The sequence below is a fragment of the Sceloporus occidentalis genome, unplaced genomic scaffold (assembly GCF_023333645.1).
Source record: "Sceloporus occidentalis isolate IW3139 unplaced genomic scaffold, rSceOcc1.0.p SCAF_398, whole genome shotgun sequence".
Lineage (NCBI taxonomy): Eukaryota > Metazoa > Chordata > Lepidosauria > Squamata > Phrynosomatidae > Sceloporus > Sceloporus occidentalis.
In genome coordinates this window covers 28,532-56,211 of record NW_028317378.1, presented here as the reverse complement: position 1 = coordinate 56,211, position 27,680 = coordinate 28,532, and the positions used below count along the sequence as shown (strand labels likewise).

Sequence of the window (27,680 nt, the reverse complement as noted above, 5' to 3'; positions counted from 1 at the left end):
CAAATTATGAAGGGTCTTACATCTTTGGAAGGTTTTCTCAAGATGTCTCCCACACCTCCTCCGTTCCTCAACCCGTGGTTCAGTACTGTGACAATGCACATGAGCAATGTATCACATGCTCTTTCTGTGTCATCTTCATCATCTAAAAAAATAACAAGGTCCAGAAGTAAGAGGGATTAATATAACTGAAGAGAAATAGCAAATGAAAACATCATATGTATTTAACCCCTTCAGTCCCCTATGGACATACCTGTACGTCCAAAAAACGCATCCCAAGAATCCCCTTTGGACTCCCCCCTGACAGCAGAAGCCAGCATCGCCGGCTTTCTGCTGCCCGATCTGATGTAACAGCTTCCGGCATGAAAGACTGAAAACTGTTAAATTTTTAAACGCAGATCAGGCATTTTAAAATGCCTGATCGCCCGATCGGGCATTCCCTTTCGGGTCGCGTCACTGCTGAAGTCACCCAGAAGGTAATTGGAGGACAGGATATCCCCTGTAGGGATATCCGGTCGCTCCGATGAGGCACAGACACTCTAAGTCCCCACAGACTTGCAAAGAGATCAGTGTGATCGGTGCAGGGCGGATCATGGGGAGGAGAGTGAGAAGCCATGTTTCACACCCTCCTCCCATGCTGAAAAACAAAACACAACAAAAAAATAACATGTTCATGAGGTCCCTAAGAGGAGCTCTATCCATTAAAAAAAAAAATATATATATATTAATTATTAAATGGGAGGAGGTTTAATTGCACCTCCCCCAACACATTAATCTGGTTTTGGTAGCAGTATAAACTGCTTTGTGTGCCCACTATGTAGGAGGTGAGAGTAGGTTCTCACCCTATTGAGAGTGTGCCTTGACGTGGCGGGTGAGCTTAATTATGCTTTGGCCAATTCATATAACCAAAACCTCTCATTTATATTATGTTTATATATTTGTTGCCAACTTTATTAGGGTGAGAAGCGCAGACAGTATTTTGTTTTTTATATATATATATATGTAAACTCCAAAAAATAAAATATATAAAAAAGGAAAAAAACCTTACATCCCATTGCCCTAACACAACATCTACCCAGTATAACCCTCCTGCCCCCGTTCACAACCCCCAAACCCATTAAGCCATATGCAAAAATTCTACGAATAACGTACACCTTATAGTGTGTTCCCTATAAGTGCTGGGAAAGTATGGAAAATATGGGATTGAAGGGGTTAAATATTTTGCTTTTATATTTACCTTCAGAATTCTCAAGTACTGTGACACCAGATGGACAGTCTGTTTGGTCCCTGCTGCAGTAATCTGCAAAAGGGTTTGATTCCATGGATTTTGTCATTGTTTCTGGAACTGTATAGAAAAAAAGGAATATTTGTATTAATTGCTTTATAGACGCTTTGCCAATAAGCAAATATTTTATCTTATCCAAACTTTCGAACTCTGGCTCTCAAAATTTACAGAGTTACATTTATAATACAACTAAAATGGTTTTATAAAGATAATTCTAGTTTTTGTTTGATAATATGGAGGCAAGTAATCTCACTGATCCACAATTTTCTCTTTCAGAGTTTTCATATTGTTTCAGTTATTATTAAATGAAAGTTATCGAAGCTTTCATTCACTTTGTATTTTTGTGATTTTCTTGTGACAATGGTCTTAAACAGAAAATTGAGTAACTGTGGACAATTTAAAAAAAATAAAACATAAAATGTCTGCTTTCAATACACAAGAAGTATGCAAAACAGTTATGTGACACAAACAGAACTCTGTAGCACTACCGTATTTGCTCGATTATAAAACGAGCTTTTTTTCAGAGCAAATGCTCTGAAAAATACCCCTTGTCTTATAATCGGGGTCGTCTTATAATGAGATCTCAAATAGGTCTGACTATGAGACGACTAAGATCCAGATCCCCCGCAGCTGCAGGGGACCTGGATCCTCCTGTCTACCCCCCGCCCCACTTACCGGTGCTTCTGAGTCCCCGGTGTGTAGCCGGGGCAGCGTGTAGATGTCTACGCGATTCGCGCAGACAACTTACGCTGCAGCCGGAAGGAGGTGTGGCTAGCAGCGGGGGTTGTCTGCGTCCGTCGCGCAGACCTTCCCCGGCTGTCAGAGATCAGAGTTCCCCGCACCGGTGCAGGTGCCGCACCGGTGCGGGGAACTCTGATCTCTGACAGCTGGGGAAGGTCTGCGGGATGGACACAGAAACCCCTGCTGCTAGCCACACCTCCTTCCGGCTGCACGCTGCCCCGGCTACATGACAGGGGAGTCAGAAACACCGGTAAGTTTGGGGGAGGGAGTGTTAAACGGGGGGCATAAGGCATTTCTGGAGGCAGAGTGCTCTATGAAATGCCTTTTAACCCCCTTAATGCCACTTTGCCTCCAGAAATGCCTTTTTAACTCTCTATACGCCACTCTGCCTCCTGAAATGCCTTACACCTCCCTATAAGCCACTCTGCCCCATAATATGCCTTTTAACCCCCTTAAAGCCAGAGTGGCATATAGGGGTATAAGGCATTTCTGGAGGCAGAGTAGGACATAGGGGTTAAAAGGCATATCAGGGAGGCAGAGTGGCATATAGGGGGTATAAGGCATTTTTGGGGGTAGAGCGGCATTTAGAGGGTTAAAAGGCATATTATGGGGCACAGTGGCATATAGGGAGTATAAGGCATTTCTGGGGCAGAGTGACAAGCCTGGGGGCAGATTGGAAAATAGAAGGAAATAAAACCAAAATATTTTTCTCAATCATAGCTTTTATAAAAAAAATAGTTTACATGAATTAATATTTACTGGTAAAACTTTTTTCCTATAGGGTCGTCTTATATTCAGGCTTTTTCCTAAATTAATATTCAGATTTGGGGGTTCGTCTTATAATCAGGGTCGTCTTACAATCGAGCAAATACGGTATTTCTAAACTGAAACCCAACCTGATTCTTTCTGTCTTTCATTTCTCTCTTTATTTTTTAAACGCAAAACCAAAAATTGTATAAAGCGTGTGCCACAATAGCCGCCTGTCTTTCATTCTCTGGAAGGCTGTTCCCTACAGCTACAAAGGAAGATTCACTGCCTAAAATACTACATTCTAACACAGGCATTTATGTATTTTATTAAACATTAACAAAAGTGCTTATTACTTTATAATATAATAAAGGGGAAGTACAATAATTTGTTTACAGCATATAAGTACAATAGTCGCGAGACATTATGAACATGGTACTATAGGTGTTCTCGCTATGCAATCTGGAAATGTTAGGTCACTGGAAAAGAAAATGACGTATACTTCAGTCAACAACTCTCACAATAGATTCTCTCTTTCCAACTCACCATTGGGTAGTCGATCAACCTCCATTATGAAGTCATCTTTAAGGAAAAGAAAGCCCACAATGGAAAAAAGGTAGACTAATATAAGGGCAAGCAGAGCTGTCAGGAGGATCGAACGACCGTTACGTGTTACACTTTTGATCACATTGAACAATGTCTCCTCCCGATATATCAGGTCAAATAGCTGTAAAATAAAAAATTGGTTTGTTAAACATTTACACATAGCAAAACATGATATAGGGCCAATGCAACTTTAAAGAGAGGAGTCTCATTGATGCTGTCTCTATATTTTACAAATATGGTTCATCTCCTTTGAACTCACTGAAGACTCAAACTTTAATGAAAGTACATACATGATGAAGTCTGTAATTTGTTTTGGCTTACAAAAAAAACTGCAGCATTTTTTGTTATTTGGGTCAAAATTCTTAAATTTTCATTTTTAAAATGTGCATGAACATGACCAGTATGTGCACTAAACATAGGTCACAAGCCATCAGATTTGGCTTTTGGTTTCTGTATGCTTTGTCAAGTTAACAGACAAATCAGAGATGTAGTATACAAAATTCAATTACATCTCACTCCCACTGTGGATTCAAGTGGGGTTATACAGTGCAACCTTTAGAGAAGTCAGGATTACCAATCTTTATTATCATATTTCATTTTATGGACTTTTTTTTTCCTGTAGTAGCCACCTAATAAAAGGGACTAAAACAACTTAGTGGCGACTAACCGTTCTTACCAGAAGGAGCTAGGGCATGGACAAGTGTATAAACAACATAACAAAGTATAAACCTGTACGCAAGGAACAACAGTTGCACATAGATACTGTAGATAATGAGGGAAAAATTATACCCATATGGCCCATCTTCCTTTAAGCTAGCTTCCATGCTCATCCTAACCTTTTTTTAAATTCTTCCACTGAGTTATAACATCTGTATTCCAAGCAAAGTATTGAGTAAAGACATGGTACATACCAAAATGCTATAGAAAAGCTCATGAACGAAAACACCCAGGACACTGGTCAAAATGTAGCCCACGTGGTAGAGAAATTCCACATCCATCACCATAGCCTTGTATCCACGAATGAAGGTTCCACGGTTGCCAACAAAACTCACTACAAAAACTATTTTGTTGGTCAGCTGTTGGTATTAAAAAACGGGAAAAAGAGTTAGTTTTTACAATTATCTCATTCCTTGTATAGTCCTTTCTGTTTCATGGATATTTTAAATATTTCAACAGGATTCGGAATACAGGATACGGGCTTTGGGATACGGGCTCTGGGATACGGGCTCTGGGATACGGGCTCTGGGATACGGGCTCTGGGATACGGGCTCTGGGATACGGGCTCTGGGATACGGGCTCTGGGATACGGGCTCTGGGATACGGGCTACAGTAGCCAAGCATCATCTGTAAATAGCACAGAACAACTGAGCAATGAAGGCTCAGTTGTTTAGGGTTTTAAAGGGTGAAACTCCACCCTTTGATTGCTGTAATCAGTATCTCCAGGTGTCCACGGCTTGTTCTGAAACCATGGACACCTGGGGAGACGGGAAGCAGCTGTGTGTGTCTCCCTGGCATCTGTGGTTGCCAGGGAGACGGAACGCTGAGCGTGTGGGCCGCCCCTCTTCCTGGTTTGTCTCCCCGGCGTCCCTGGTTGCCGGGGAGACGTGTTGAACTGGGTTTGGCCCGCCCCCGCCGCTGTCAGAATGGCTCAATCACCAGGTTCCTTCTAGAGGTAGGACTGTCAGAGCAGCAGTTAAGACATCACACAACATATGTCGGTCTAGGTTAAAGTGTTTTATATAAAATTACACACGCTAACACTATGGACACATACACACTGAATTAGGGCTGCAACAACTAATCGATAAAATCGCTAATGAAAATCATTGCCAAGAAATTTTATTATCGATTAGTTGAATTGATTTTATCGCATATAAGATAATGTTTTTTTCAGAGCAAATGCTCTGAAAAATATCCCTCGTTTTATAATCCGACCTCAAATAGAGGTCAGATTATAACACTAACATCCAGATCCTCCGCAGCGCTGCAGGGAGAAATGCTGTTTGTTTTTAACATCCAGTTTGTTCATTAAATTATTTTAAATAAACAAAAAATTTACATACTTTTTTTTTTAATCCGATTAATCCAAAAAATTAAACGGCCAACTAATCGGTTATGAAAATAATCATTAGTTGCAGCCCTGCACTGAATCTGGCACTACAATACAGTAGACATACTGGCTACGACACTATACATTTACATACATACTGACTCTAGCGCTATACATATACACACTCATAATACAGTATAAACAACCACACTTACAGACTATACATATACTGTACACACTGACTCTGACACTACAGTATATTCATACACACACTGACTCCAGCACCATTTACACACATGCATACTGACTTTGACACTATAGTACAGGGGTGTCCAAGTTTATTCTGCAGTGGGCCACTTAATCAGAATTTTATACGTGCGAGGGCCGCACGCATTTTTCACTGTGAAAAAATATGGCCTTTAATAAAATATGCAGATTAAAATAAAGTAAATGACACAAAACCTTTTACTTTTCCTCTCACTGATTTCTGGGCCTACAAAGTTTTGTGACTACAAATTCAGGATTCTGGATAAATAAAAATGAAATAGTTCTATTTATTTTAGGGATGCACTAAAATGAAAATTCTGGACCAAAACTGAAAATTCAGGGTTCACTTAAACGAAAACGAAAATGACTCCCCCCACTCACCTTTAAAAATAATAAAAAAAATCCCACACTTTTAATAAAAGTAAGTTACACACCAAAATTGTACAAAAAAGTTATATATTATGATTGTTAACAGCAATACCCAGATTCCAGCATGTACTGGTTAGCTGGGCATGATAGGAGTGCTGTCAACAATCATATATAAATTAATAGTTATTGTATTTTTTGTCCAATTTTACTGCGTTTACATACCACAATTGGACAAAAAATCAACAATATGACTTGGCATGATAGGAGTGTGATTGCTAACAGCAAACACACTCTTTTTATACCCAGGCAACCAGTAAATGCTGGAACCTAGGCATGATGGGACTGTGACTGCTGTTAGCAGATTGCTGTTAGCAATCACACTCCTATCATCCCAAGTCAGCCAGTACATGCTGGTACAGGGTGGCTGTAAGTGCAGACCCCATACTGCTGGCAGCATCAATACACAAGGGGGCAGCTAGTCAGGTTTCAGCATGTACTGGCTGACTTGGCATGATAGGAGTGTAATTGCTAACAGCAATCACAGTCCCATCATGCCTAGGTTCCAGCACTTACACATCCATGCTATCACACACACAAATTAATTCATTCACAGATTCATTCCCTCAATCACGCATACTCATTCAAACACCGTCCCCCACCCCCTTACCTGCACTACAGCTCTCGATGCCGCTCACAGACTTCAGCAGGGGGCGTGGCCTCCCGCTTCCTCTGTACAGGACAATAGACCCTCCCACAAGTAAGCAGCTCTTGTGATCGTGGCTGCAGATCTCACGCGGGCCGCACCTCGAGGTCCCGCGGGCCGCATTTGGCCCGCGGGCCGCATGTTGGACGCCCCTGCTATAGTACATACATACACTGACTCCAGCACTATACATATACATACAAACTCATGACACATGACTAAAAAGTCTAAAATAGAGTAAAAGCCTACAGTAAAGTATGCCACCACTTAACACGGCCAACAGAAACTTCATCAAAGAACAGGAAAACAATTATAGGAGGAATTATTGTACTTAAAAATAAATATTATAGTATAAAACTCCATATTTAGGGTGCAATTTTAATGCTTCTCTGCAGAAGTGTTAAAGTGCTTCATAAACATTGAAACCAAAAATAAAATAATCAAACATTTATCTATAGCAGGTCAGATGCATACTAGGAACCTTAATGTACCTAACTGTCTATAGGGCTTCATGCCAGCAGAACTGTGTTATTTTTTTTTTAAATACATGCTTTCTTATCCATTACCATCATCTGTCACCAATTGGTGCTGTATGTATACATATCCTTTGCATAATAAATTAACCTATTTAAGAAGTCTTGGTTTTGACTGATCTTTGGCCACAGAGACATTTAGATATTTAAGCAAAACAAATATCCAACATTTTCATTGGTGAAAACTACATGAATGGACACAATTCTGCTGGCATGAACCCTAGACAGCTGATATTATCTTCTACTTTCATGTAGCTTTCATCAATGAAGGTTGGCACAACTCATCTGGCATTAATAAATATTATCTACATGTATCCTTCCATTAATATTGTATGAAGCATTTGTTTCACAAAAAGCAAAAGTTAAAGCACAGTTGTCGACACTTTAAATGTCTTACATTGAGACCCCCAAGTATGTAGAGTGTTGGACCAATTCCAAGGTAATAAACAGAGCGCAGGATCAGAGCCACAATAAGAGGACGGAGGCCATAACGCTTTGTGAAAAGAGACATGACAGAGAAGCAGACCATAGCCCAGAATAGGAGTGATACCAGAGGTGAGTCCAGAATCCCTGGGGAGAGAAAAAGATGCGTGGTCACAAACTTTCATTAATAACTCAAAAAAATAATTATTCACTTATATTTATGTTAAGTATAGGCATCTTACCTATAGATGTGCCCTCTACATATGGATAAAAGAATGCTATAATCAGGTTAATGAAGACTGCAAGGTTGAAGGAAATGGTCCCCCATAGCGTCATTCTTCGGGAAAACCAATATATCAATGGCATGCCTAAAGGAACAGAATGGGAAAAAAACATAGATACAAGTATGTTTATGAGTTATAACATGTAGCTTTGATTGCACATAATGTACATCTATTTGATAATAAAACAGATTCTAATCTAATCAGATCAGTATATGGTGGGCTTTTAGCAGTGGCGTCGGCAGGGGGGGCCATGGCCCCCCCTACATTATGCTGTGCCTCCCAGTGTGCCCCCCTAATCGAAAAGCCATACTAATGACCCGGCCCACCGCCGCGAAACAGGGACATTTCCCGGTGTGCCGGCACACCAAGCTCCAATTGCAGCCGATGCGGCTGACAGTTTCAAAGCGGCTGTAAAACTGCCTACGCTGGCCTCTTAATGGATTGCCGGCATGCCGATCACTGACCGAGGCTCTTCATCCCGCCCCTTTGAAGGGGGCGGGCTCTTACGGAACAGTTGCTTGTCACTGCGTGACAGGGAGAAGAGCACGAGGGAGAAGAGCAGCGGTGTTACAGTGGAAGAATGAAGGCCAGCAAAAAAAGTATTTTATTTTAAATAAATAGTGGAGGTGACAGAAGGAGGGACATTAACAAGGGGGGCTGCATTGGGAAAATTAAATAATACAAAAAGATGGTGGCTGGGGACATAATTACACATCAGGGTGGTTAGAAGGATGTCACATATATCAATACACAAATGGGGGGGTTAATACACATGGGTATGGAGGCCATTATATTAACCAGTACAAGGGGATGGTGCATCAATACGCAAGGTAGGGGGGCTGGCTAGGGGCATCAAATAAATCAATACACAAGGGTGTATTGCAAAAATGCACAAAGGGGCTGGGGGGGCACAAATACACAAGGGGGCAATACACACAACCACCAAGCAATGTGGAAAGCTTTTTTTATACTATTAGTAGGTTATCCCATCCTGATGTGGGGGTCCATGTGGCAGCAGAGCCTGTCCTGGTGTATGTGTTTGGGTGTCAGTGTGGCAGACCCTGTCCTGGTATGTGTTTGGTCATCTGTTTCCTGGCACTTTACTTGCTGTAGGGTTAAATAGAACTTTGTAATTTTTATTTATCCAGATTTTGTGGTCACTTCGGAGGACAAAACTTTCTAGGCCTAGAAATCAGTGAGAGGAAAAGTAAAGGTATTGTGTTATTTACTCTGTTTCAATCTGAATATATTATTAAAAAGGAAACTTAGAGTTCAGAGTTTGTGAAACTCAATTCTTGATTTCATTATACAGGACACTATTCCCCTTTGTTTTCACAGGCCTTCACAGACCAAGTGGTATTCAGCTTAGTTATATGCAACTGTATGCATTTTGTTATTTGTGATGAGGTGTTCATTTGGTGACGCAGTGCTAAGATGGTTGTGTTGCATTAATGGCTAAAAGTTTTGTTGAAGTTTCATATTTCTTTTCAAGAATATTGTTAAGAATAATGCTTTTGTTTTGTTGCGCTGAATAAAACTGGACTTTTTCATCTAAAAATTTTTGCAGTAGCAAATGTTTGATTCCATTATGTCTAATCTCCTTAATTTATTTGGGCCTTTTAACTTTTTTGATTTCTGGGATTTTAATAATGTGATAAAAAAAAGAATGATTTATAGTTGTTTGGATGTCAAATAGTGTGTAAAATTCTGTTGATCTATATCTGCTATGCAATGTTTGCATACATTATTTATGTTATATATGCAAATATAGGATTTGTATGTCTTATTCAGTTGATCAATACCTGGAGTGCTGTTTCCATGTGTTGTTTATTTGATCTTTACCTTCAGTGCCGAGTGTACGTGATTTCCAGTTGATCTATACCGGCAATGCTGGGTTTGTGTGTTCTGTTGGTTTATACCTGCAATGCTATGTTTCCATACATTATTTATGTATACCTGCAAATACAGGTTTTTTTTGTCTTATTCAGTTGCATGTGCCGTTTCCATGTGTTGTTTATTTGATCTATACCTGAACTACAGGGTGTAAGTAAAAGAGGGGTATGGTTTAGTGAATGAGGGGACAAAGGGACTCCGGGGATGATTACAGAGTAGAGGACTTCTCAATGTCACGGTGCAGGACTGACTCACGGTCTTCCCCTGATCTGCAGTCAGTGTGGCAAATATTTTTTTTTCGGTGTGGTAGCAGAGGGAGTGATTGCATGCAAGGGAGCTTTGAGCGGGCCCAAGGAAATGCTTGGGTAGGGTCCAATTTTTGTCACTATAATATATACAGGGGCAAATATTTATATATGTTTTGGCAGCAGGGGCCAATATATATTTATATATTGGCAGCAGGGTCTAATATTTATATACTAAAAGCAGGGTTTAATATTTGTATATATTGGCAGCAGGGTCTAATAATATATATTGGCTGCAGGGGCTAATATTAATATATATCGGAAGCAGGGACTAATATTTATATATATATATATATATATATATATATATATATATATTGGCAGCAGGAGCTAATATTAAAATATATATTGGCAGCAGGGGCTAATATTAATATTTTGATTGGCAGCAGGGTCTAAAATATATATTTATATATATATATATATATATATATATATATCGGCAGCAGGGGCTAATATTAATATATATTGGCTGCAGGGCCTAGTATCAATAAATATTGGCTGCAGGGGCTAATATTTATATATATTGGCTGCAGGGACTAATAATATATATCGGCAGTAGGGGCTAATATTAATATATATTGGCAGCAGGGTATAATATAAGTATGTATCCGCAGCAGGGGCTAATATCAATATATATCCGCAGCGGGGGTTAATATTAATATATATCGGAAACAGGGTGTAATATTTCTATATATCGGCAGCAGGGTCTAATATTTATATATATCGGCAGCAGGGGCTAATATTAAAGAATGAAAAATAACTGCCAGTTTAGCTGTTATTTTGAAATCATATTTCAATCACGGTCTTTACTTCAAAGAGATAAGTACATATTATGTAGTTAAAAATGCACGTCTAACGTGTGTGTATATATATATATATATATTATATATATATATATATATATATATATAGTGTATATGTACCGTTTTATAATTGGCCCCCTACTTTGGTCCCTTGCCCCCCATGTGCCCCCCCAAATATTAAAGCTGGAGACGCCACTGGCTTTTAGTGCCTGAAGTGGATTTTAACATAGGTTAATTTTAGATACCAGGAAGAGTATCAGCCCAACTTGGACCATTCCTGTTTCATTAATTTGGACTGCAAACAATTGCCTTCCTGTTGCCAAAGCCTGAGACCCCTAAATATTACACTCTTTCTAGGGCTGCAACTATTTCCCAACCTGCCCCGCCAGTTATGCACATCTGATCCCAGGCTTGCCACACTGCCTCCCAGATATGTCTTATACCCCCCTGATATGCCACTTTGCCCTGTTATATGCCTTATACCCCTCTGCCCCCAGATATGTCTTATACCTCCCTATATGCCTTATACCCCCTGATATGCCACTCCGCCCCCCCAAATATGCCACTCTGCCCCCAAATATGCCACTCTCCCCCCCGATATGCCTTATACCCCTATATGCCACTCTGCACCCCCGCACTTACCCCCCGTGCTCTTCATGACTCCTTGGTGTCTAGTCGGGGCAGCTGGTGCAATGCGCTTAGAAAAACCTCTGCTGCTGGCCAGCACTTTCGCTGGAGCTTTTAAGACTGAGCACCGGAAGGTCATGTGACGCCGGTGCTCCATCATAGAAGCCCCAGTGGAAGTGCCGGCAGTAGCGGAGGTTGTCCGCGCACATCGTACAGACGCCCACTGGCTGACAGAGAGGAGGATCCAGATCCCCTGCAGCGCTGCGGGGGATCCTCCTCTCTGGCAGCCGGCAAACATTGCGCAATGCTCGCAGACAATCTCTGCCGCCACTGGCCTGTACTTCTGCCGGTGCTTCTATGGTGGAGCACTGGAAGGTCATGTCACGCTGGTGCTCCATCATAGAAGCCCAGGCGGAAGTGGAGGACTGTAGCAGAGGATGTCTGCGAGCATAGCGACGCCCGCCAGCTGTCAGAGAGGAGGATCTGGGTCCCCTGCAGCATTGTGGAGGATCTGGATCTTAGTGTTATTATCCGACCTTTGTTTGAGCATTTGTTCTGGAAAAAACCCTCATCTTATATTTGATAAAATCGATTCAACTAATAGATAATGAAATTCATTGGCAACAATTTTTACTATCAATTATTATCGATTTTATCAATTAGTTGTTGCAGCCCTATTTCTTTAATATACTTAGCTCAACTGCAAACTACACATTGGCATCATTACATGTATATGCTTTCATATAACTTTTCAATTAGAAGGCTATAGATAGTCTAGGTCTATGAGCAGTTTTGGTAGTGTGAACTGGGGCAAAACCTGCATATCCGTTTAATTCTGCATAATGCTCACACCATCCTGACCCAGAACTGGACATGCAAATAATGGTAAAAAATCCAATTTCATTATGGGTGTTGTTGCACTCTTATGGGGTCTATTTACTGCTGAGACAAACGAAAATGGAAAACCCTGCCAACATAACCTTTATTATTACTAAATAAAAAAGAAAAAACTGGATACGGCTAATGAGAAAACTAGTTCATTTCTAAATTAAATCACAGGCATTATAATACAATAGAGAATATGGATATAGATTGGTGACTAAAAGTGTTTGCCTCCTTATAATATTACTGTCCACTGGCTTAATATGTTCCAGCACACATCATCTGATAGTGTAGTTGTGATGGGAGTTATTTTTTTTATGGCTCCTTAGCGCTCATGCAGCTATACTTTTCCTTGATGTTCTGTTCTTTCTTATCTTTCTTCTTGCTTTACTGGTTTCTTGGCACATGGCCATAGTGTGACGGGCATTGTATTTGCATGGTGTCTGCACAGAGAGCTTGCTGGCTCTTAGACCAGCTCTTAGACTGCTCATTCAAATACCGATGTGCTGTTATGAATTCTAAGCTCTACTGGAACGTGGGACTACATCATCATGACCAGCTGTTGTGTGGTGTACATGTGGATGCGGAGACAAGCTTCTCTCACGTTGCTGAAGTAATTCAAAGCTTAGTATATGCTCTTTTGATGCATAGTAATAGAGTAATTTAGGTTGAAAAAAGATCCAAGTCCATCAAGTTTAACATTTGATCCAAAAGAATGCAAAAGGACCCCATAATTAAGTATTCTTTTGAGTTTTGCCATTTAAGGTTAAAATTCCAAAATACAATATTATTTCTCCTTGAATCAAGAAGCTCTAAAATGTTTATTCTATCATTTATAGCCCTGTATGGTTTTCCAAAAACATAACCAGACCCTTTTTGAAGCCATACATTGTTCTTTTGATAGGACCACCTCTCCTGGCAATTAATTCTATAGCTTTATTGCCCTCCTTTTTTATGTTTGTGAAATCTTCCCTCTTCCAGTCTCAGAAGATGATCTCTTTTTCTTTGTACAATTTTGTTAATGAGCAGGTCACAAGAGTACTCTTTATACTGCCCCTGCGCATATATATAGAATATTTTAATATTTCCTAAATATGCCATTTTTCTAGCGTATATAAGTGCAACTTTTTTAGTCTCTCTTCATAACTAAGACCTTCTAACCCCCTATAAATGTTGTAGCCTTCATTTGCACTTTTTCTAGTTCTACAATGTCCCTTTTAAGGACCAGTGGTCAGATCTGCACATTATATTCAAGATGAGGGTCTTAGCATTGACTTGTAAAGTCAAGGTCAAGGTGATGTCCTCTTCCCGGGAATCAACACCCCATTTTATACATGCCAATATCTTATAGGCTTTGCAGCTGCTCACTGGCATTGCACACTGTTGCTAAGCCTGTTGTCATTACAATCATTACTAAATCTTTCTCATTGGTAGTTTTTTCCCCAGGAAGATACCATTTAAAGTACATGTTGCATTGTTATTATTTTTCTCATAATGCATAACTTTATATTTGTCTATACTGAGTCTCAATTGCCATTTGCCTGCTCAGTCCTCAACTTTGTCTAAATACACCTGCAAAGAAGAAGCATCAAGGTTAGACTGTGGTACTAATTGTGTGTCATCAGCAAACACTGAGACATGGCTCTCAATGCAACATGAGAGATCATTATTATCAAATTAAAAAGAAGAGGACCCATGACAGACCCCTGAGGTACTCCACTTTACAAAAACTCTGCAGTCTCTCTTTTAGCCAATATTCATGTTTGACATAAGGTACTGTCCCCAGTTTACAGTAGTATCAGGTGTCACAATGGACACCACAACAATTTTTATAGATAACTTTTTAGGTGATCATACTCTGGGGTAATTTATTTGCAAACTACACTAATACTAATCACATAATTCACAATTAAACACTAGGTAAATACATTGGCACTACTACTTACTCCGCAGCTTACGTTGCCACTCCATCTCATTGTGAAGGAAAGATGACTGGTCAAAGAAATCACTAACTTTGCTCCCCTGTTCATCCTGCTCTGTGGTGGTGAAAACCCGGTGCTTTGTTTCCTCTGTTAAGAACTCGCATATATTTGGGACAGGGAAAACTATTTGCTCCATGCTTCTGTCCAAACGTACAATCTGGAAGAAAACGAGACATTTTACCGGATTAGTATATCTTTATTCACTCGACACCAGGCAGTGGAACTCTTGTTTTTTAGGTTATCAGTGAGCTAGACAATGCAAACCCAAACAAAATATTGGAAAATAACATTTTAATTGGGTGATCTAAATAATTTGGAGAATTAAGTAAATAATATATTATATTTTGAACATATTACGTTATTAAATACCCACCTCAATCTGTGAAGTATGTTTAGCATAATATGCTAAAGGATCCTCCTCTTCTTCTTGCACAGGTGTAGTTGTAGATTTTAACATCTGGGTCAGTTGTTTATTGTTTAGACTCAGCTGTAAAATATTACCAAACAATAGTATATTGAACAGAGTAGCATCTTCTTATTAATGTATTGTATACCAGTAAATACATTAACGTAGGTGGTTAAAGAGAGCATTAAACTTCGAACATATATCTAAGGAAATGTAGTAAAATAATATTTTGTCCAATGGCAATGCTTTATTAAAAAATTGTGTAGTAATATTACTGTATAGAATTCTCAATGCCACTTGCTTGTGAGATCTGGGGCTTAAATTAATTGCATGTTTCAGCAAAACTTTTACCAAGCATGCACATATGTATAGGTACTCATGTGTCCCAGCCTTCACACGCAGTTGAAACCCACATTGCACAAAACACCTTTCTACCTGATGTATTCATATGAATGTTACAAAAAAGCTCATATATATAATCGCATATAAATATATATTGCATATATAGTGCATATATATAATCAAGGAACTTCCCTTTACAGAACAAAATATAGTTGTATATCACATAGAATAGAAATAAGTGTTTTTTGAAGCAATGATACTTGAAGCATTTCTTTGGATGTTCAGTCATAAAGTTACAGGAAAATTCAGCAAGTGGCACTGTACACTATTTCAGGCCTGGAAGTTTTCAGTATAACAACTTGATTGCTGTGACCTGTGACTAGAATTGCCCTAGTACACAGGTAACCTTGATTGTTGATCGCCTCCTAAACTCTTTTACAACTAGCACATACAGTGTATGGCAGACGTGGGCGCCCCGGGGGGGGGCAGACATGGCCCCTGATGGTAATCTCTGTGTTACTGAATGCCGCGACATCATTACAGCAACACCGTTTGGGTGAAGAAAGCGATCGTAGTTAGCGTTCTACACCTGTTAAAAGTCATGACGGTCCTGGCACATCAATTGTCATTAACTGACTGTTTTTGCGTGACTGGGCCATCAATTGTCGTCAAGGGGTTAAAAAAACTCCATCTATGTATTAGATACAATAGTTTACCAAATCATACAATCGTTGTACTGAAAGGGCTGAAATTGTCGTTGGAACCGCCACCACATATAAATAGTATACTATTAATTAAAAATCAAATGAAGCTTGTTGTAAAATTACAAAATAGTTAATTCAAAACAAAAGAGAAACAAACATACTAATAGAAAAACCACAAACATCAATAAAGAAGTACAAGGAAGCAGACCCAGACGCAGGGTCGTCCTTTGCCTGACAAAGGAATCAATATGCCACTGGTCAATCATCACACAAGTTGGTGAGGAGAACATAGAGTCGGTTTGGGTTACAGTACAATTTGGCAAAAGTAAAGTAACTCGCGTAGGTGTGATTTATAGACCCCCGGGACAAGTAGAACTAGATAATCGACTAGTGGAGGAAATAGCTAAAATTACAGTAAAGAGGGAGGTTATAATCATGGGTGACTTTAATCTTCCTGATGTGAACTGGAAAACCAAAGTAGCTGGATGTGCCCGGAGTGCAGAGATTCTGAAGTCGCAACACACAAAAACAAAAAGTTTTAGATTTTAGAAAAACTGACTTTTCTAAAATGAGAATGTGTAGAGTTGTATTATTGAAGATAACAGAAAATTATATTAGGCTGGTCAGTAAGAGTAAAAAAAATGAAAGAAACCGCTGTGGTACTCTGCAGAAGTGGCTAAAATCATAAAAGACAAGAAGCTAGCCTTTAGTAGATACAAAAATACCCAAAGTGAGGAAGATAGACAGATCTATAAAATTAGACAGAAAAAAGCAAAGAAAGTCATGAGAGCTGCCTAATCACATGCAGAAGAGAGAATTGCCCTGTCAGTAAAAAAGGGAGATAAAACATTTTTTAGATTTATAAATGAGAAAAAAAGTAAAACAAGGATTAGTTAGATTAAAAACAAAATAGGTGTATGTAGAAGAGGACAAAGGTCTAGCTGACTGTCTCAATGAATATTTCTGTTCAGTTTTTACAAATCAAAATGAGGGAATGGGACCTCATTTAGGAAAAAAAGAGTCATTTGAAATATGTGAGTTTATTGAGGCGGAGGTTCTACTTCAGTTGTCTAAGGTAAAGACAAATAAGTTCATAGGGCCTGATGGGATACACCCCAAGTTATTAAAAGAGCTTGGTGGTATACTAGCAAAACTGTTATTTATTTAATGAATCATTGGTAACGGGAGTCGTCCCAGGGGATTGGAAAGTAGCGAATGTTGTGCCCATTCACAAAAAAGGCAGTAGGGATTCTGGCTACAGGCCAGTTAGTCTTACATCTGTAGTGGGTAAATTAATGGAAACAATGTTAAAGGACAGGATTTTAAGGCAAGACAGGAGGCTTCCTATTTTGCATATACTTCCTTTACTGACACCAACAGCAGCAAAGAAAGTTAAAGTACAAACGTCAACAACCAATAACAGTACAGCATGAGGCAGGTATATAAACCCTCAGCAACCCCCCTACTTCCTCTTTCTTTGCTGCTCACCAACGGCTTCAGGTCAGTGTACCTTTTATTGGGAGGTTTTCTTCTCCCTGATATATATTTCAATTTTGTGTATTTCTCCTCCTGTTTCGGTTTTGGGAGTTTACCTTCTCCCTGCCTCGTTAATTTATAGGCTTTTTCCCCTGTCCGGGGTTTTTTTTTATTTTTTTTATTTTTTTTTTCTGCTTGTTTGGTTTTTCCTCTCGGCTATTCTGCCTTTCGGAGGACCGTTTTTTTCCTGGTCTCCGTTTTCTCCCTCCTTTGGGGGGGAGGACTCTTTATCCCCTCTGCCCTTACCTTTTCTTCGGTTTCGTCGGCTTTTTTCTTCCGGCGTCAGCTCGTTTTCGCGGTTTCCTCGCCTGCGTTCGGCGGCGGTCCGGCCTCTCCTCTCCGTGCTTCTATCTCTGTGCGGTTTCTTAGCCTATACGGCGGGATCCCGCCTCGCGAGATCCCGCCGCCATTTTGTTGGTTCCGTCTCGCGCGTTTGGCGGCCATCTTTAGTTTGGCGCCCGGATATCGCGGGTTGCCAGTTCCTCGCGCGTTGTCTCGGCGCCATTTTAGTTTCTTCTCCCGGCTTTTCGGCAGTTTGCTCTTGTGTTCCTGCCGGCGCGCACGCTCGTTTTTTCGCTGCACATACCGTGGTGAGATCAGTCTATTCCCTGCTATCGGGTCATTATCCGGATTTCACTTCTGCTACCTCCTGGGTTTAAATTCGATTATTACCATTTACAGGCTGAGCCCCTGTGTTACTTACCTATTTGCTTTACCAGGCTGAGTCCCTGGGTTAGCCACTACTATACTCTAAGTGTACTTTCTGGTTACCGGTCGGTCACTATATATACATACCATGTCTCAGGACAATCTACCTTCGCAAGAGACCTTCATGGCCTGGTTGGAGACTAAATTTTCTAGCTCCATGGATGCATTTATGTCAAAAATGGCTGCTAATTTCCCCCATGGGCCAACTCCTGTGTCCGCTGACCCGGTGGCGGTTCCCTCAGATTCCGACTCTGACAAGTCTGAAGAGGAACAGGCCAATGTTAAACGCCCTTGGAAGGGCAGCAGCGTGTCCGCTGGTAAAGGCAAAGCCCCCGCCAAGCGCCCTAAATTATCTGAGGCTCCCCATACCTCTAGCCTCCGGCCTCCTGTCCATTGTGGATGAGTGGCGGGCTGATTCTTCCAATGAATCTGATGCCTCTTTGAATCTGGGTTCGTCCAGAGATCTAGACTCACGCTTCATTCGTGAGTACCTGGTGGATGAGCCCCACCTGACCGACCTCCAGCAAACCCCAGGTGTTTCCATTTCCCAACATGTGGCATCCTCAACCACGGATCTTCCGGTGCTGGACCCTACTGGATCCTCGCTTTTCGATCCTAATTCTATGCGCCACCCCAGGGCCACCGAGTGGTCCCCTCCTGAACATATTGCCCTATACATCCACAAATGGCTGCGTAAGTCTCTTCCCAAAGAAGCACGCAACAAACTCAGGGCCGAGTGTCCACGTCCTTCCATCCCGGACAAAGTCGCGCTTACCCCAGAGTTCGACCCTAAGGTGGTCGCGTTACTGGCGGCTAATAAGAGGGACCCCAGAAAGGGCCTGGAACAGGGCTTAAAAACGGCCCAGGATAAACTATTGGACCTGGTTGGTCCGGTTACTCAGATTCTGTCGCTGGCAGACAAGGCGTTCCTCCAGTCTACTCCTCTCGACCCTAAAACCATTAGAGACTGGGCGCTTAGAGTGGTATGTCTCTTGGGTAATGCCAACGTCGCTGTTGCGACGGAACGGCGTAAGGCAGCATTGCTTCGTATGGATCCTCGCTTGGCTGAGCTCGGCGCCACAGATCTCGGAGCAGCCGCGAACGGACTTCTCTTCGGGGACGCTTTTGTGAAGGAGTTGAACCGTCACGTATCCCTCCTGACTTCTTGGAACAAAGCCAAGTTGTCTATCCGGAAGGTCTTCCAAGCGGGACCTCGTTTTTCTGGCAGGGCTGGACGACCGCGGGGCCGGGTCGCCAGCCGCTCCTCGTCCCAAGGCTCCCGCCAGTTTTACCAGGGCCACTCGTCTTTCCGGAATCCCTTCCAGCAGAGGACTTTCGTCCAACGAGGGGCCCCTAGAGGCAGAGCCTCTGCCGGCTATTCCAGAGGACGTTCCGGATTCGGTAAGTCAGATTTCTGTTTACCCTTCTTCCCCTCCTCGGGTCGGGGGTCGGATCTCCCTTTTTTCCCACAACTGGGGGTGGATTTCGTCAGACCCGTGGATTCTCCAGACGGTCCGGGGTTTTCAGATAGATTTCGTTTGTTCCCCCGTACAATCCCGTTTTCCGCGCCCGTGCCGCAGGTCCGCGGTCGATCAAGCCTTAGTGGAAAAGGAGCTCCGCGCTTTGCGAGACAAGGGTGCTATCCAAAGGGCGCGAGGTCCGATCGGTTTCCTCAGTTCGATTTTTCTGGTGCGCAAGCGCTCGGGAGAATTTCGCCCGGTTATCAATCTTCGGGCCCTCAACGCTTTTGTGGTTTATCGCCACTTCAAAATGGAGGGCATTCATCTCCTTCGGGATCTCATGATGGAGGGCGACTGGTTTACCAGGCTGGATCTTACGGACGCCTATCTGTCCGTTCCGATCCACCCGGATCACCGGCGCTTTCTACAGTTTCGCTGGGGCAGAAGCGTGTGGCAGTTCAAGGCGCTCCCGTTCGGCCTCAGTTCAGCCCCTTGGTGCTTCACCAAGTTGCTGAAACCGGTGATGGCCCTCTTTCGCTCGAGGGGCATCCGGTGTATCGTCTATCTCGACGACATCCTTCTTTTCTCAAATTGCAAGGAGACTCTTCGTTCGCACACAGACTTTGCTGTTCAAACTCTTCTCCAGTTGGGTTTCCTTGTAAACACGCTCAAGTCCGAGCTGTCTCCGTCCCAGCGCATCATTTTCTTGGGTTTCGAGATAGATTCCAGGGAGGCCGTTCTTCGACTCCCCAGGCCCAAGATTGTGGCCATTCGGAAGGAGATCCGTTCTCTCCTCCGCAAAGACTCCTGCTCCCTCCGTCTCCTTGTTCGGGTAGTAGGTCTCCTGTCGGCGTCTATTCAGGCGATCTTTCCAGCTCCCCTTCACTATCGGTCCCTTCAGCGCCTCAAGGCGCGTCACCTCCGCAGACTCCCTTCCTACGATCAGTCGGTTCGGTTAACTCACGAGGTTCGCCAGGAACTCCTGTGGTGGCTGCGTCACATGGAGGCGTGGAACGGTCGGGCGATTTTCGGTTCTCAGTCGGACTTTGTTCTCGAGTCCGATGCCAGTCTGCTCGGCTGGGGGGCTGCTTCCGACTCGGCAGCTACCGGAGGTCTCTGGTCTCGCGAGGAACGGGACCTCCACATCAATTGCCTGGAGCTGATTGCAGGCTCTTTCGCGATAAAGAGTCTGGCCAGGGACCGTTCGAATTGTTGCCTCCTCCTCCGCATGGACAACGTCTCTGCGGTCCGGTACATCAACCGGTTGGGGGGGGTGCGTTCCAAGTTCCTTACCGAGGTGACGAAGGAGATCTTCGACTTCTGTCTGGCCCGAAATATCTCTTTGCAGGCGGAGTACCTTCCAGGCTCGGAGAATCTCCTGGCAGACTGGTTCTCCAGACACTGGAGGGACGCGAGCGACTGGCGTCTCGATCACCAGGTCTTTCTGGCGCTCCAACATTTGCGAGGTCCTTTTCATCTGGACCTTTTCGCGTCTCGCACAAACCGTCAAACGGAGGCCTTTTTCAGCTGGCTTCCGGACCCGGAGGCTTTGGCGACGGACGCGTTCTCTCAGCAATGGCCGATCTCCGGTGCCTACGCGTTCCCTCCTTTTGCTCTCATCCCTCGAGTCATTCTCCATCTTCGCCGGGCGGGGACCTCTCTGGTCCTGGTGACTCCTCTCTGGCACTCGCAGCCGTGGTTTCCAGCTCTGCTGGAGATGTCGGTTCTCGACCCCCTGGCTCTCCCCTCCCTCCCATCCCTCCTTGTCGGTCCGGAGGGGCAATTTCACACTCTGGTTCTGGAAGGTCGCCTGCTGCTTGTGGCTTGGACAATCTCGGGGGACCCAGTGCAGGCTCGGGTTTATCGGAGGCGGCTCAATCCCTGCTCCGCGACTCTTGGGCTCCAGGTACCCGAAAGTCTTACGGGTCAGCTTGGAGAAGCTGGGCTGCTTGGTGCCTGGGACGGCGTGTGGATCCCCATTCGGCCACTCTAAATTGAATTGAATTTTTTGGCTGACTTATTCGCCTCAGGGAAATCGTATCGCACGATCAACGTTTTTCGCTCTGCTATTTCTTTCGGTCATGTGGGCTTCTCCGGTGAGCCGGTAGGTAGGGCTCCCCTTGTTTGCCGTCTTTTGCGGAGTGTTCGTCTCTCCAGGCCTCCGGCTCCTCGCTACGAGTCTTTATGGGATGTGGCGGTAGTTCTGGAGTTTCTCCGGAACTGGCCGGACAACGATTCCCTTTCGATGCGGCAGTTGTCGGCGAAGCTCACTACTCTTTTGTGTCTCTTGTCGTTTCGCAGGGTGTCGGATGTTCGGGCGTTTGATTCGCATCACATTTCGTTTTCCCCCGAGGGGGTATTTTTCCGGGTGTTTCGGCGGACTAAGTCTTTATCCTCCTCTGTGTCTTACCCTTATCTCTTGGATGATCCCCGGCTTTGTGTGGCCAGGTGCGTCCGCTCTTACCTTTCTCTCTCTGCTCCTGTTCGTCCTCCTTCAGTCTCCCAGCTCCTTATTTCTTACGTGAATCCTTTTCGGGCGGTCTCTTCTCCTACGCTGGCCAGATGGGTTCGCTGGCTTCTCTCTTTGGCTGGGGTTGAGCCCTCTTTCGGGGCCCATTCTGTTAGGGGGGCGGCTGCCTCTGGTGCTCTCCGTGCTGGGGGATCTTTGGGGGATATTTTGCGGGCGGCAGATTGGTCTCGGGCCTCTACCTTCCGGGCCTTTTATTTTCGGCCCGTGTCTTCGGCGGCGGTTGCGCTAGTGTCTGGCGTTAAAACTGCAAAATAGGAAGCCTCCTGTCTTGCCTTAAAATTGGGAATTATTCTAGTCTTGATGCCCGAATAATTGTAATTTTAATAAAGACAGGAGGCGAGTATTTTCCCTCCCGCCCTCTCCCTTGTTTAGATTTCTCCTTGGGTGAGTATTGGTTGGTCCGATATTTTGTTTCTATTACGTGGGTTTTCCCCTCGTTTCTGTTATGTTATCCTGTGACCCTTCGGGTTTTTTTTTTTTTTTGCCGTGGTTTGCTGTCATGTATCTCTTTCTCTTTCAGCGTGAATACTACTTCTGGCGGTCTTCGTCTGGCTGACCACTTTGGGACACGGTTTTTCCCTGTTGGAAGTCCACTGAGTTTGCTGTCCTGTTCCGATGCTTGTTCCGGTCGGATGCTAAGTTGCGGTTCGCCTGGACTGTTGTTGGTTCCTGGTTCCTGGTTCGCAGTCAATGAAGAGGAAGTAGGGGGGTTGCTGAGGGTTTATATACCTGCCTCATGCTGTACTGTTATTGGTTGTTGACGTTTGTACTTTAACTCTTTCTTTGCTGCTGTTGGTGTCAGTAAAGGAAGTATATGCAAAATACTCGCCTCCTGTCTTTATTAAAATTACAATTATTCGGGCATCAAGACTAGAATAATTCCCAATTGTTGAACATCTGAAGTCACATGGGTTTCAAGATCAAAAACAACATGGGTTTACCTCAGGAAGATCATGCCAAACAAATCTTATTGGGTGACTATAGTAATTGATCAACGTGGTGCAGTAGACATTGCGTACACTGTGCCACATAGAAAACTTATAAGTAAACTGCAATCTCTGAGTTTAGATCATAATGTTGTTGAATGGATTAGGGAGTGGCTGAGTGACAGACAACAGAGGGTTGTAGTCGATGGCGTATATTCAGAGCAAGGTCTTTTTACCAGTGGGATACCTCAGGGATCTGTACTTGGACCCATTCTCTTTAATATTTTTATTAGTGATATTGCAGATGGTCTTGATGGAAAGGTATGTCTTTTTGCTGACGATACAAAAATTTGCAACAGGGTTGATATTCCTGGAGGGAGAAGTCAAATGGCAAATGATTCAGGTAAACTGGAAAAATGGTCAGAGCTGTGGCAACTGGCATTTAATGTGGATAAATGCAAAGTAATGCATCTAGGGCATAAAAACCCAAGGGCAGAGCGTAGAATATTTGATACTGTCCTAACCTCAACGTGTGAGGAAAGGGATTTAGGGTTAATTATTTCTGAGGATTTAAAGGTAGGCAGACAATGCAGTAGAGCAGCAGGTAATGCTAGGAGAATGCTTGGTTGTATAGGGAGAGGTATTAGCAGTAGAAAGAGGGAAGTGCTCATTCCGTTGTACACATCACTGGTGAGACCTCACGTACTGGAGACCGTATCTCCAGAAGGATATAGATATGTTGGAGAAAGTTCAGAGAAGGGCTACTAAAATGGTTTATGGATTACATGATAAACCTTACCAGGACAGGTTAAAGGATCTTAACATATATAGCCTGGAAAAGACACGTGGCAGGCGTGATAGAAACATTTAAATACTTAAAGGGAATCAACAACATAAAGGAAGAGAGTTTATTTAAAAGGAGAAATACTACCACAACAAGAGGACATAGCCATAAGATAGAGGGGCAAATGTTTACTGGTAACATCAGGAAATATTACTTTACTGCCTTCCAGCAGAAGTGGTAGATGTGAATACAGTAAAGACACTTAAGCAAGCATGTGATAGGCATAAGGCCAAGCTAGATATAGGATAAGGGCAGGTACTAAGGAAAGGTCGGGCCGACTGGAGGGGCCTAATGGTTCTTATCTGCTGTCACTTTCTATGTTTCTATATCCATTGAAGTGTTAATGTTAGCAATGTTAGTAGTTTGTGATATTTTCCATCAGTACAAATTTTTAACCTACTGAGTAATCAACTCTGTTAGCTTGTCATGGACAAAGACCTGTCTCAGTAATTTGTTTAGAATCAGATGAGGCATTAACCAACTTATTCACTAATACATTAAACACATTAAGGAAAAAATCTATGGCTCCAGGAAGTTCAAATAATTGCATTTTGTTACAAATGATATGGTACATCATCCATCATCATCATACAGTTTCTTTGATTAGAATTAGACACAAACTTCTTTATCTTCTACCCTCTATACTGTTTAAGATACCTTTTTATAATAATGTTATAATGTTAGTTAAACATTACAGAAGCTAACAATGGAATACAGATGCGTTTACAGCTGTTGAAGAACCTAATAATTAAAAACATTATAATTTTCTAAATACAAATGTTAAAAACATGCACATTCATCCTTAATATAACAAATAATCTTGACCAAGTATCAGTCAATGATTATGTGTGTATTTTTTTAATGTCTTTGCTTCTTGGTCAAAAAATGAAGCTACATTTCAAGACAATTTACCTTTGAGAGACAATTGATCTGCATCACATAATTATGCCATGCCATTTGTCTTAAAAATGTATATGTAGATTTTACAGATTCCTTGATTTTAAATATTTGCAGTGTAATTTGTTTTTCATTCACACACATCATAAATTTCATTATGAGATAAGCACTTTGAAATGCCAACTCAGCTGTTCTTGCAGGTAAAACCAGCTGGAGTCTCTCAACTTTCAACTTCAGTATGTTTCAATGGAATGCACTTTGCAATAGTTTTCCAATAATTAAATTTTCTGTGGATACAGCTGGTAGAAACCGGAAAGTTCTCTGTGAACATTTCCATTATCTGTGTCCACAAGATAGATGAAATCCATCACGCACACAGGCAAGGATCAGATCATTATTTGCATTTCGTTAAAAAAAAATGCTGTCAGTGACCGGATTAGCAACGTTTGTCACTCATCTGACCGCAAGACCTCCATGTATTATGGGATCCATGGATAAAGAAACCCCCATCAAAAAAATACAGTTGTTTGGCTGAAGGACTAACCAGTAGCACCACTGTGCAGTGATGTGTAGAGGCCTGCCACAAAATAGCCCTTTTTTCTCAACCACATATCTCATCCTGGAATAGAACTACAGGGGCATTTGTACCCCACAACAATCCATCAACATACTTGCAAGCACAACTAAGGGCAGACATTTGAGAAATGTTTTAGTCAAATCTCCGTTTATTGACGAGAAGCCAGAAGGAGCATACACGGAACAGTACATAATGCATCACATTGCATAACATGTAGCAATCAAATATGACAAATGCATACAAAGTAAACCAATCGTTTGATATGACAGCATACACGGAGTGAAATAGATACATGACGGGTGCATAAGTACAAAGCACAACAGAGTCAATAAGACAAACACTGTATGTCCCATCCCTCGAAGAAGAAGAAAGTGGATCCGGAGACGCATGTACGGAACCCAAAAATAAACATACAACATAAACAAAGATAAAATGAAAAATTGCCGCTACACAGGTGTCATTAGCCGAGATGAACGAAAGTGCCAGAGAGAGGTGACGAGGTAAGGGATATGGAAAGGGAACCAGGACGGAAAACTTAGGAGGCCTGGGAAGCCCCAGGCGCGCGAGCGAGGCATAGGTCTATGAGGCGTGGTGAGGACGTGAACATTGCCCAGGGAAGCCACTTGAGACCATTTTTATATTCACGACCCATGGAAGTAGCTACCAGGTCCTCCATATGGGAGATGAAGTTCATCTGCGACAACCATGCCGCAACCGGTGGGGGACCACGAGTCCTCCAAAAACGAGGTATAACAGATTTAGCGGCCTGGATCATATGAATAGTGAGGGAGCGTTTGTATACGGCATACGAGGAACAGGAGGTTGCGGTGTAGCAATATGGCACCAGGAGAGGCCTCAAAGTCGGGGTCCGAAACCTCTCGTATCACTGCGATAACCACATCCCAAAAGGGGCGGACATCACGGCACTCCCACCAAAGATAAAAGTAATACCCATCAGCGAGGCCACATCTCCAACAGAATGGAGATACATGCGGGAAGTAGTGATGCAACGCCAACGGAACCCTGTACCACCTTGATAACAATTTAAAAGAGCACTCCTGCGCCCTACTAGAGATAACACCCCTGTGTGTAAGGGATAAGATCTTATCCCAATCCGAGTCAGTAAGCTGGAGGCCCAGATCCCCTTCCCATAAAACTAAGGTAACAGGGCTTAGAGCTACAGTGCGCCTCAAGCAGTAGCGCGTAGAGTCTGGATAAGAGGTGGGCCGGTTCTGCAGACAGAACGCATAGGTGTTCAAAACCAGTCAGGTCCCTTGTCAATTGGGCGTCAGGCAGAAGGGAATTGACAAAGTGTTTAAGTTGGTGATATAAAAACGTTAAAGGAAAAGTCGGGGGAGTTTGGCGGAGAATATCTATCAAGGGCCGAAACGTGGAGCCCTGCATGATGTGACAGAGCCTCAAATGCCTCAGGTGCATGGTCTCAAGGAAACTCAACAGCCTCCGACGGATCGCAGGGTCCAAGTCAGGATTGTGAGAGAGAGAAAGTAGAGGGCCGGGGGTCGTAGTCAACAGTCTGCGCAAGGCCCAAGACCCGCAGTGTAGCAGGGATGGTAGGGTGAGTGCGTGTCGTCAGGCTGCGATAACAGTCTGGCAACCAAGGGACAGCCGCGATATCATGCACAAAAAAGGAGTCCTCCAAAGGCACCCACAGCTTCGGGGGGCCGATGGACCACTCCACGACTCTACGCATATGAGAGGCCATCCAATACCATTCAACGTTAGGTACGCCCAAACCCCCCTTAGTCTTATGCCTGGTAAGGTGGGTGAATGATAAACGCGGGTGACGATCGTTCCAAATGAATTTCCAAAAAGCTCTGTGGCAGGACTTAAAATACGATCTGGGAAGAAAAATCGGCAAAAAAAGATATAAAAACTTGGGTAAGATGGACATCTTCAGTACCCCAATACGACCAAACCACGAAATGTGGGGGGAGGACCACCTACGAAGGTCCGCTATAACCGACGAGAGCAGAGCATAGTAGTTCAAACGCGCAAGCTGCGAGAGATCGGCTGGGAGCCATATCCCCAAGTATTTGATGGCCGTATCAGTCCATTTGAAGGGGAATGCGCCAGTTAGAGTAGATCGAAGGGAAGGGGGAATGTTAATCCCCAGTATCTCTGACTTCTGAAGATTAATTTTATAATTGGAAAGGGCGTTAAAGGAGTCTAATTCTCAAACGAGCTGCGGGAGGGAATGTTCGGGGTCCGTGAGTAGACACAGCATGTCGTCTG

At 43.0% G+C, this 27,680-nt stretch overlaps 1 protein-coding gene across 1 annotated transcript in view; it reads right to left on the bottom strand.

Moving 5' to 3' along the window:
- LOC149273190 (inositol 1,4,5-trisphosphate-gated calcium channel ITPR3-like) overlaps positions 1-27,680 on the bottom strand; it is a gene marked incomplete at its 5' end in the record, with an annotated part of 72,834 nt that overhangs the window by 19,477 nt on the left and 25,677 nt on the right. The window contains 8 exons of the mRNA XM_089506607.1: positions 21-142; positions 1,235-1,336; positions 3,317-3,497; positions 4,288-4,452; positions 7,696-7,868; positions 7,964-8,089; positions 14,462-14,654; positions 14,871-14,984. Coding sequence (XP_089362733.1) covers positions 21-142; positions 1,235-1,336; positions 3,317-3,497; positions 4,288-4,452; positions 7,696-7,868; positions 7,964-8,089; positions 14,462-14,654; positions 14,871-14,984 — 1,176 coding nt within the window. The remainder of the gene's footprint in view (positions 1-20; positions 143-1,234; positions 1,337-3,316; positions 3,498-4,287; positions 4,453-7,695; positions 7,869-7,963; positions 8,090-14,461; positions 14,655-14,870; positions 14,985-27,680) is intronic.